This window comes from Malaya genurostris, chromosome 3 (genome assembly GCF_030247185.1).
Source record: "Malaya genurostris strain Urasoe2022 chromosome 3, Malgen_1.1, whole genome shotgun sequence".
Classification (NCBI taxonomy): domain Eukaryota; kingdom Metazoa; phylum Arthropoda; class Insecta; order Diptera; family Culicidae; genus Malaya; species Malaya genurostris.
This window is the reverse complement of record NC_080572.1, coordinates 113785032-113797216: the sequence shown is the minus strand read 5'-3', so window position 1 is coordinate 113797216 and position 12185 is coordinate 113785032. Positions and strand designations below refer to the sequence as shown.

Sequence of the window (12185 nt, the reverse complement as noted above, 5' to 3'; positions counted from 1 at the left end):
AAATAGTTAAAACTGAGAGTTTACTTCGCTGAAAAAAACTCTTATTTTTAGAGAATGTGTTTAGTTAGCGAATATTCTGGATACAAACCAGCAATATTTCAATCCAGTACGAAATTCTCATTGACAACAAATTTTGTTATTAAAATCAGAAAATTTGTTTTTCTATTTATCTATCACCATCATTACTGAAGGACAGGACAAAGAAAACAAAAATGAAATTGGTTTTATTAACAAGTTTATTAGCTAAAAACTCATGAGAAGTGTCAAAGCAAAACAATCCATTAAAAAGCTAAAAGGGACAGTCTTGTTGAAACTGCTTACAAATTGTTTAGATGTTTTTCGCATGTATTACGATATATCCATATATAAATTTCTAAACCGATATGTAAAAATGACGTAAACTGTTAGTGGAAAGTGTATTTATTCAGAATTTGTGCGCATTTAAAGCGATTGTGCGTAATAATATTTTTACGGGGAACAGTGAAGTGAGTTTCGAATATTGCACTCTAATTGTATGTGTCAAATGATGTTTTTTGTATCTTCCAACCTTCTCGGCTACGCTGTCCGGTGTACTACTTGTATTCGGTTTTTGTTTCCGAGTACTCAAAGTTTTCAGTGAGATAGTCGATTTCGCGAAATCGAATGAACAAAACAGCAATTGAGAAGACAAATTTTCAAAAAGAAGTTTATGTTTCGCTTATGTCTTTTTCTCCAATACAACATCGTATTTATACCTGCCAATCTAAAAAAGATAATCGTGACTGAAATTTTTTTCGGTAGTCGTGTGCCATCTAGTGGCTAGTAGTCATTACGGTGTTAACGTTTTTTCGGTGACAGAGCGCCATATAGCTGCAAATGGCAGAAACCAATTCAACCATTTATGTTGGTTGAAAACAACGTTTTATTTCTCCAATTCAACTAAAAAATTAGTTGAATGGATATGAAGCGTGCCTTAGCTAAGAAATGACAGCACGTTTAATTGGTGAATTCAACTAAAAAAATAGCCATTTCAACAAATATTTTATTATTATTAAGGGAATTAGAATTAAAAAATCTAAATTGGCAAAAGTAAGATTTTTTTAGTTGTCTCAAAAAATAACCAACTAAAATCAGAAAATCAACTAATTTTTTCGCCAAAATGCTGATTTCGGTCTTTCCGTGAATATATCCTTTAAACTCCCCCACCCTCCTAATTTAATTTCTCATTAAACACCCTTAAGGCCATATTTGAGTTTTACAAAAAGTGTGTATGGTCTTCAAATAGTATCGATTCCCGTCAAACTAGACAAATTTTATCATGCTTCTCTTAAGAGCAGGAAATAACTGTGTCTGTGAGTTTGATAGCAATCCGTGCAGTAGCTCCGGAGTTTTTTTGTTTTTATTGATTTTTTTGCCCACCACACTACCCCACACCAAAGAGCTTCAATTTGTGGAGCTCCCTGGTAGTGGACGCAAACTAATCTCAGTTAAAAATAAATTATCTGGCAGAATATTACTAAAAGGAAGTTTAGCGTAACAATAAATATAATAAAAAACACGCTGAGATGTTTATATTTTCCTGATGTGCAATTAACGTTATTGAAAAATATAACAGAATCCCAGTGGAAATGATTTTCGTTTTAAGGGATCCACAAACATACAGACTAACTAAAATTTATACAATAATGAATTACTGTTGACAGTTTGTGAAACAAGGAATACATTAAGGAACTACATAACAGTTCGGCTGAAAAGTTCGTATCGTTTAATAGAAACACACCAGCGAGCATTCTTTTGAGGTCTGAGAACAGGAAAAAGTCACTGGGGGCCAAATCTGGAGAATAAAGTGGATGAGGGAGCAATTCGGAGCCCAATTCGTTCAATTTCAGCATGGTTTTCATCGATTTGTGCCACGGTGCATTGTCTTGATGAAACAAAACTTTTTTATTCTTCAAATGGGGCCGTTTTTTGAAATTTCGTCCTTCAAACGCTCTAATAACGCTATATAATAGTCACTGTTGATGGTTTTTCCCTTTTCAAGGTAGTCGATGAAAATTATACCATGCGAATCCCAAAATACAGACGCCATAACCTTACCGGCCGATTGTTGATACTTTCCACGCTTTGGGTTCGGTTCATCGCGTGCAGTCCACTCAGCTGACTGTCGATTGGACTCCGGAGTGAAGTGATGGAGCCATGTTTAATCCATTGTTATATATCGACGAAAAAAATCGGTTTTATTTCGATATAACAGCTCCAAACACTGCTTAGAATCATCAATTCGTTGTTGTTTTTGATCGATTGTGAGCTCACGCGGCACCCATTTTGCACAAAGCTTTCTCATATCCAAATATTCGTGAATAATATGTCCAACACGTTCCTTTGATATCTTTAGGGTGTCAGCTATCTCGATCAACTTCACTTTACGGTCATTGAAAATCATTTTGTGGATTTTTTTCACGTTTTCATCGGTAACAGCCTCTTTTGGACGTCCACTGCGTTCATCGTCTTCGGTGCTCATATGACCAGTACGAAATTTTGCAAACCACTTACAAATTGTTGCTTCGCCCGGTGCAGAGTCTGGATAACACTCATCAAGCCATTTTTTGGTATCGGCGGCACTTTTTTTCATCAAAAAGTAGTGTTTCATCAACACACGAAATTCCTTTTTTTTTCCATTTTTTTCACAATAACAAAAGTCGTTATTTATACACGTATCTTTTGAAGGTTGGTACTAACTGAAAATGGTATGGATTTAATTCTATTGGCGCCCTCTCATAGAAACGATACGAACTTTTCAGCCGATCTGTTGATACTACTTCGCTCAGTCTATGCTTAAAATGACGCTTCAGTCTAGCCTCGAATAAGGTACGGCTGACAATTTAAACGTGAAGCAAGTTGTTACTAAGACGTGTAGTTCGAGAAGGAGTTAAAGTTGGAAGTATGGTGATCACATAAGTATGCTAGAGGTAAGATGTGATGGGTATTATCGGAGTACAACAATAAGCTTGAAAACATTAGAGGTTTATTGAAGATGATTTTGGGACATCTGTTTTGCAGAGTTTGTATTTTTTGTCGTGAATACGACTTACTTTACTATGGGGTGCCTTTTCAAAATTTACCCTCTGAGAGAGTGATAAGTTTTTGATCGTGAATATCTCTTGTTGTATCTAACGAATCAACATAATTTTTGCTACATGCCATCGGAAATATGATCACAATTTTATGATAAAATTATTAGTTGTGTGACATAATCTCAAATAATTCAAAATTAAACTTTTCTGAAATGTTTGGTATAAACGAGTATCTAACGGGATAATCCCTAAAGCGCGTTTGCCTTGCTCGTATTTTTAAAGCTCATAGCTCAGTGATCTGTGAAAGGATTATATAATCTAACTACCAATAGAATCCAAATTTTTCAACTTAAATGTGTATAGCAAAAGCTTTGAAGCATTTGAACAGTACACTATTGAAAAACCTGTCTCATTTGACCCATGTCAACACCAGCCAATCAGAACGCGTTCTGAGGAAGAGAACAAAATATCTGCTGCTGTACAACAATTCGTTCGAGAAAAATGTTCCGAAAAGTGGTAAATATCGTAGTGAGTTCCTCAATTTGGTCCTTCTGAATGCTAGAAACGAATCTCTACAGCAAATTGATAGTTGATTTCAATAAATTATGCAAATCCGAAATGAAATAATCCACATTAAAATTATGTACGAGGCTTTTTTATGGCCGTTAGAACCGCCCATTAGTGAAAAAGCTACAAACAAAATCACGTAAAAAGAAAACTTTTAACAAAACTTGGATCAGTATCAGATGTATTTTGTGTCGTTTGCAAAGCTAGTTTCGTCTCCGACAAGAGCGATTACGTCACAGCTGCCAGTCATTTGCATTGATGAAAAAACAACGGTAGAGAGCATTACACAAAATCAAATTTTCTAAAGAACTATTTGGATTTGTTGTTCGCAAATCGAATGTGAATATCCTCATTTTAGTGCAAATCTAGAACAGTTGGGTTAGATTTGTGCACTTTTCGCTGTGTTAAGCGTTTCAAGTGAAGCCTATCTTGTTTTTGCGAAAAATGTTTCAGAGTTTAATGTCGTAGAGAATTACGCAATTTGACCCTTCTGAATGCGAGAAACGAATCCCTATAGCGTATTTATAGTTTCGTTCAATAAATTAGGCCTATTGTATCATTGATCAACCCAGCGAATGTATGTTTTCTTTATTGGAAGATTATAATCGGTTGTAAACGCTACACCTACACCAACCATATCAGTATCGCACCCACGCACAACCGTTTAGCCTGGAATTAGATGACGGAAGTCAGCGGCATCCATCGGAATTCGAATTTAACTCATCACTCTCCATCACAAACGCTTTCATAAATGGTTCTTTTCAGAGCCACTATTATTTTATTATGAAGAACTATACTAATTATTTCAAAATATTTGTGTTTCAGAATGTTGAATGTAACTAATCTGCTCTTTAGTTTAGGTGCATCCTTTCAAATTCTACGTACAATTTCATACAATTGATCAACTAATTCATATTCGGAAGTGTTAAGGAACATGTCAGTTGTTTTCGTATTCACGACATCCAGTTATGTCTCTGACATTACCCACCCGACTTTTTTTAGATGAAAGCTAGCAGCGCGACCCCATACCGATACCAAATAGATGAGCTGTGAATGGATGTAAGCAAAATAAAAGTTTAGGAGTGCACGCTTAGGAACATATGACTTGACCCTCCACAAAAAAGCGCAGTAGGATGCTACATGTTTTTCAATAGATTTAATATGGTGAATCCAAGTTATCGTTGGGTCAAAATATATACCCAAATATTTGGAACAGTACACTTTATCAATAATGTAATGTCTCAATTTATGATGACGATGGATTGATATTATTTTTTTCTAGACCGGAAAATCATAAATAAAGGGTGATTTTTTAAGAGCTTGAGAACTTTTTTAAACAATAAAACGCATAAAATTTGCAAAATCTCATCGGTTCTTTATTTTAAACGTTAGATTGGTACATGACATTTACTTTTTGAAGATAATTTCATTTAAATGTTGACCGCGGCTGCGTCTTAGGTGGTCCATTCGGAAAGTCCAATTTTGGGCAACTTTTTCGAGCATTTCGGCCGGAATAGCCCGAATTTCTTCGGAAATGTTGTCTTCCAAAGCTGGAATAGTTACTGGCTTATTTCTGTAGACTTTAGACTTGACGTAGCCCCACAAAAAATAGTCTAAAGGCGTCAAATCGCATGATCTTGGTGGCCAACTTACCGGTCCATTTCTTGAGATGAATTGTTCTCCGAAGTTTTCCCTCAAAATGGCCATAGAATCGCGAGCTGTGTGGCATGTAGCGCCATCTTGTTGAAACCACATGTCAACCAAGTTCAGTTCTTCCATTTTTGGCAACAAAAAGTTTGTTAGCATCGAACGATAGCGATCGCCATTCACTGTAACGTTGCGTCCAACAGCATCTTTGAAAAAATACGGTCCAATGATTCCACCAGCGTACAAACCACACCAAACAGTGCATTTTTCGGGATGCATGGGCAGTTCTTGAACGGCTTCTGGTTGCTCTTCACTCCAAATGCGGCAATTTTGCTCATTTACGTAGCCATTCAACCAGAAATGAGCCTCATCGCTGAACAAAATTTGTCGATAAAAAAGCGGATTTTCCGAATGGACCACCTAAGACGCAGCCGCGGTCAACATTTAAATGAAATTATCTTCAAAAAGTAAATGTCATGTACCAATCTAACGTTTAAAATAAAGAACCGATGAGATTTTGCAAATTTTATGCGTTTTATTGTTTAAAAAAGTTCTCAAGCTCTTAAAAAATCACCCTTTATATGATTTTCCGGTCTTGAAAAAAATAATGAGTTTTTATGAGATTTAAGGACAATAAATTTGCATTAAAAAATTGATCTAACATACCTAAAACACTCTCCATTGAGTTTATAATTGCATTGATGTCATTGTTAGGATAAAATAGAGCTTAGTTGTCTACATATAACCGCGGAGTCCCCGTGAGTTGCAGGTTACCTATATCATTAATACACAAAAGAAATAATAGTGGTCCTATATTGCTACCCTATGGCACTCCAATGTTTATGGCGGCAAGATTGTCACAGTTGCCCTCGATGGACATGAATTGTTTTCTGTTTGTCAAGTAGCTACGGATAATAGAGTTAGCGATGCCCCATGATGCCGTATCCACCAAATTTGGTTAAGTCTTTGAAAACCCCTTCCACAATAGGTAAATTAATCCATAAAGTTTGTTAGATGGGCCAAAATATATGAAGTGGTTAAAATACCACTTCAAAGCTATGCCGTTATGATAACCATGAAATTGAAAAAGCAATATCTCGAAATTTTACTAAAAATTATGCCGATGATGAACGTTGGGACGGAGATATTTGTCAATAATCTATTACCCCCTTTTTGCAACTCGTCTAACAAATACCAACCTGTAACATTTCCTTCATCTTGACCGTACGGATAACGATGACTGTTGTCACTAGTTTTCTCACCACTCTCACCGCAAGAACAGCATGAACACGACATTTTACTGTTATTGTAGTCGTTTGTAAATTTGCTCTGGCTCGGTAGAGAAAGCTAATCTCGTCGTTGTTTGGTCGTTTTAGGTTGCAAAGTCACCGCCTTACAGCGTAACGCACTGTTCCTGTGTTGTGGTTTCGGATTATCTTGTTCAAATTATCCAAGTTGCTCTGGTGGATCAGATGGGAAGGCATATTCCGTCTATGTAGGATAGTTTGATGGACGTTGCCACTATTCACTGATATTCATCAAAGTCTTCCCGAAACATGTTAGCTTCCGCAACGGGCGAAATTGGTTTCCATTCTCGTCCATTTGTTGTGAAGACCGCCGATTCGAAACTAGATGCGAGAATTAAAACATATACGCACACACAAATTGCTCGTAATATCACCACTTCAACCAGTCACAACACTTGACACATTTATAAAACTGTTTAACATACCGACTCATTAAACATGCGTTGTTTTGTACTGGTAATATGAGGCTCAAGCCACAGTTGAAATAACATTTGAAACGCGTTTCTAACGCCTGCAGTGGGTCATCGAACAGGTTGTGGCTGTGGAGGAATTCTTAGCTGACACAAATATTTTCGTCTCGTCTGGCACAGATTAAGGTAGTATTAAAGGTAAGCGAGATAATAACAGAAAACAACAAATGTACAAATCTGGCGAGGTCGCGACCAATTCACAATACAGAGGCAACTCGCGAAACAGAGAGAAAGCTTCCACTGATTTTCGTTGGGTGTCGTTCAAGAGCAAACCCGCGTCCGATTAGATAATGCCAACACGATGAACTGAAGCTTTTCGACGATCATACCGCGCACCGTTGTTGAATGGATGCTGTGCGGTAAGCTATGATCGCTCTTGACGGTTGAGTCCGCGAGAGTTTACGCGCCGCGCGCGAGTGTTCAACTGCCGGGCAAGCGCGAGAAACCTGAAGTTATTTCAGACTTCAAGAGACTACTGTTGGCTGTGTGTTCACGAATACTGTGTGTTGTGAATTAGCAAATGTGAAAACAAGTCTGTACTGTTCTTGTTACGTTCGCATGGAACATTACTCTGCACTTCTATGTGGTTCAGAACTTATAATTCTGTTGTGTTATTTCCAAGAGGGTTCGGCTACTACCACTTGTTACTGTAATGGGTGCATTTCAAATATAATGTAAACCATTTCCATGCCTGATAATTAGTTACCCAGCAATCATAATTATAATGGAAAGAGTTTTGCATATTTTCAACATGTGAAAATGATACGATCAATTGTCCAAGTGAGTCCAACAATTTGAAATTATGTATCGTAAACAGTTTCTTTCTCTCTGCTAGTTGGATTAGCTTTTCCACTTTACATGATTTCTCTAATGTCTGTCTTTTTAATGATGATGGCATAGCGTACTTTTGCTTGATCTTACGGTTTAAGTCCATCGCTCTCTGGAATAGCCCACCTTCGCTGTAAAAAAAAGCTAACACTCTCTCGTGTGCTTTCATCTTGCAGCATGTAATGTGTGTGCGATATAGCGCGAAAATTAAGCTACTTGAAAAAAGAACCGGGTGCAATTTTGATTTGTTGATTTCCCTTCGTTTCCATTCGGACTTGGTAGTTGTTTGAATCACGAACAATGTAATGTTGATTTCGCGATGCTACACTCTTTCTTTCCGCTTTTCAAGGGGCACAGTTTGAAAATCTAGTCGAATGCAGATTTTTTATATTGAACGGTTGGATGTTGACTATTTGATTGTTTATTTTAGAGTGTTGGAAAATTGATCAATCAATGAATAGACAAATATATCTTTGTTTTATGCAAAGTCTTGGCATTCTGTTTTCAAAAATTTCTCAGTCGATTTTTAGCTTACAGAATCATTGCATGGCTAGTACTACGATCCAATTGACACTAAGAATCCTTCCAGGCCAGAGCTCGAGCATACGATAATATGACAATATATCTTCGATTTATACACTGCTCGAAAAATAACTTTTTATTCTACCAGATGCATCAGATAAAAGATTGAAATAATTTACATCAGTTTGTAAAGAAAGTATTACATAAGTATACAAATAAATATTTGCACATATTGGGTCATGTCAAAGAATTTTGATGTGGAACACATCTTTGTTTTCTATATAGGGGTGCAAATCAGAAACTCAAGGAAAAATTCGCGTAGAAATGTGATCAGGTTTTAAACACTTACAGCTTAGTCTATTTTGTATCAATTATTAATATTATTTCATCATTTTATTGGAAATATTTCTAAGTTTCGATTTGAATGTATCAAGCCACGTATTTTCAATTACATATGGCTGAAATTTTGATTAGTAGTGAGCAGTGTCCTATTTGTCTATTAAAATTCTCCGGCATACCGGATTTCCCTGCCTTAGACGACGGTTTTGAAGGAGTAAGCGATATATCAAAGGGAAAGCATCGCTCTGATTGGTCAATCGATGTTAAAGCGAAGCTGTTGGAAGCACGCGTATCTATAACTAGAAGCAAAATTATAGCTAACGTTTCAGTCCTACGCGTAGCATGCTAAAGGTAGGTTGTTGCTAGACAGCAAGACAAAAAGTGCCATAAAACGATTTGAAGCTTTAAGGGCTGATGCCAGTTGTTAGCGTAAAACCGTGTGGCTCGCTGTGCGTATTACATTTCTCTCCATGCTCTCTCGTAAATGTGTAAAATGACTCAAACATCGTTTTCCGACATCTACTCATCAAACTCGTTCCAAAAATACCCATAATTTGGTTTTCAAGGAATATCAATAAACTGGAAGTCGTCATCTTGGAAATTGATGCGATGCGACTTTAATATGCATAGGGAAAACTTTTTTGGCATTAAAAATGCCTTACTCTTCACTATATGGGGCCGGGTGTCAATTAAAAGTTTCAAAAATAGTCGCGTAACCTTTTTGTGTCATAATTTTGAACGTTAATAACTCGGTCATTTGTTGATGGATTGTTATAATTTAAAAACCAATCGATTCGGAAACTTTTAACTTAAACATGTATGACGACGTCGTTTCAGTATTTCAATAGCGTACTATTGAAAAAATGGTTGGAATCGACCTATGTTTTCATCCACCAATCCCTGTTGTACAAAATGACGTCAACTTTTTATTCGGCATAGGAGGCTTTGCGTCATGCATAAAAAACACCGTATCGTTATGCCTAGTATGAAGAGAAATCTATAAATATAGGCTGCACAATATTTCTTTGCCTAGTTGATGTTTGACTGTGAATAAAACAAGTAGCTCGTCCAGTGAGGTGATGACTGGATTGAATATGCGCTCCCTCGTTGGATTGTCGCTATTGCATTATGCGTTGGTGAAATTTCCTGTTGTCTGCGCAACACCGTGTTCGCTTGAGTATCTTATATATCATCTAGCTATTGAAGAACCGAATCAGCGTGGTTACCGATTCTTTTGAAATATCCCATGTATTTGGCAAATTTTTGGTCGATTTTGCCATTAAAAATGCCTTACACTTCGCTTCCCGAGGCTGGGTGTCAATTTAAAACATGCAAAACTAATCGCGTAAAATTTTTCTGTCATAATTTTGAACGCTTATGACTCAGTCATTTGTTGATGGATTTATTTAATTCAACAACTAATCGATTCGGAAACATTTAACTTAAACTTATGAGATAATGTCATTTGAATATTTCAATTGCATACCATTGAAAAATAGGTTTGAATTGAGTATTTTATTTTGGTTCCCTGGTAACTATCAGGCCAATTTAGAATTATCGGCGATAGATTTTCCGGATCTAATTTGGAGCGCTTGTTACTCGATGATTTGTTAATGGATTTTCCTAATTTAAATGATTCCAAAGCTTCAATATTGTACGCTTAAAAATGTTTTAATTTGTCAACGGATCGGTTTGCATACTTAAATCTTCATTCCCATACGAACAAATTTTACATGTATCGTTTGACTATGAACCCTCGTACAATTTAGTTAATGACCAGTTTCAGTTGAATTATTATTTGCTTCAAAACAATAAGCGTCTGATGGCTACACGCGTTGTAACTATGACAATGTTTATTCATGTGTTAAAAAAAAATTAGAGGGTTGTATTCAAGACACGACCGAGCACAATAACATTAAAAATGGAACGTTTCTAAGGTCTTCATAATATATACAAAAATAAAGAGATGATGATACACTAAACTAAAAACTTTTTCAATTGACTAATTACAAACTTGCTCTAGTTTAAGCGCTTATTATTATTATATCGCAGCTTTCATTTAGCATCCAATGAGTATCGGAACCTGAACTCGTCACTCTATAAATCATACGTTTTACGTGTGCAAACTAGTTTAAAACGACAACCCAAGAGGTTTTGGAGCTATGTAAATTCCAAGAGAAAGAACTCTGCAATTCCTGCTAGCATCTTCTTAGATGATACTGAATCATCAGCCGATATGACAAAATGTGAATTGTTTGCCACTCATTTCGCGTCAGTGTTTGCTGCCCATTCCGTTGCAACGTCTGAAATTGATTTGGCCATTAGGGATGTTCCTGATAACCTGGTCGATTTTGATATGCCACATGTTACACCTGATATGGTTATGAGAGCTACTCGCAAACTTAAAAGTACGTTCACACCAGGTCCGGACGGCTTACCTTCTATAGTGTTTTGCCGAAACATTAGAGTTCTTGCTGAGCCACTATGCAGAATTTTTAATCAATCGCTTATCGAATCTCGATTTCCGGCTATTTGGAAACAATCGTTTATGGTCCCTGTTCACAAAAAAGGTGATAAACGGAATGTTGCAAATTATCGTGGTATCACGAGTCTCTCAGCCGCATCTAAAATTTTTGAAATTATCGTAAGTAGTGCTCTCCTCGAAAAAGCTAAACGTTATATTTCGAATGATCAACACGGATTCATGCCGGGGCGATCAGTTACCACAAATGTACTCCAATTCGTTACAACTTGTTTTGAACATTTGGAGAAAGGAGCGCAAATTGACGTTATTTATACTGATCTTAAAGCTGCTTTCGATACGATTGACCATGGGATTTTATTAGCAAAATTATCAAAATTAGGAGTTTCTGAGCGTATTACAAATTGGTTGAGATCTTATTTAACTGGTAGAATACTACGTGTTAAGCTTGGTTCAACAAAATCATCAAGTTTCACTAATTCGTCCGGAGTACCCCAGGGTAGCAATCTTGGTCCGTTATTGTTCATTTTATTTTTCAACGACATTTTGCAAGTTCTGATGCCCGGATGTAAATTGGCGTATGCGGATGATCTGAAGATTTACTTTATTGTTCGATGCATTGATGATTGCGTTCGCCTTCAAGCAATATTGGATCAGTTTGTCGACTGGTGCCATCGAAACAAGCTGACAGTGAGTGTTTCCAAATGCGTAGTCATGTCTTATTATCGCATCAAACAGCCTTTAACATTCGACTATGCTGTTGATGGTGTCGTCCTGCATAGAACTCATCAATTTAGTGATCTAGGTGTGCTGCTTGATGAAAAGCTCACGTTCAATATGCATCGATCTGCCGTAATCGCAAAAGCTAACCGACAATTAGGGTTTATTACGAAGATATCGAAAAACTTCTCGGATCCTTATTGTTTGAAAGCACTCTACTGCTCACTCGTTCGGCCCATACTGGAGAATG

At 36.7% G+C, this 12185-nt stretch overlaps 1 protein-coding gene across 1 annotated transcript in view; it reads right to left on the bottom strand.

The window, feature by feature from the left end:
* LOC131436334 (uncharacterized) overlaps positions 1 to 7499 on the bottom strand; it is a 34064-nt gene extending 26565 nt beyond the window's left edge. Inside the window, exon 1 of the mRNA XM_058605001.1 lies at positions 6467 to 7499. Within this exon, the coding sequence (XP_058460984.1) occupies positions 6467 to 6563 (97 nt within the window). The 5' untranslated portion in view covers positions 6564 to 7499. The remainder of the gene's footprint in view (positions 1 to 6466) is intronic.
* Positions 7500 to 12185: the final 4686 nt, after the last annotated feature.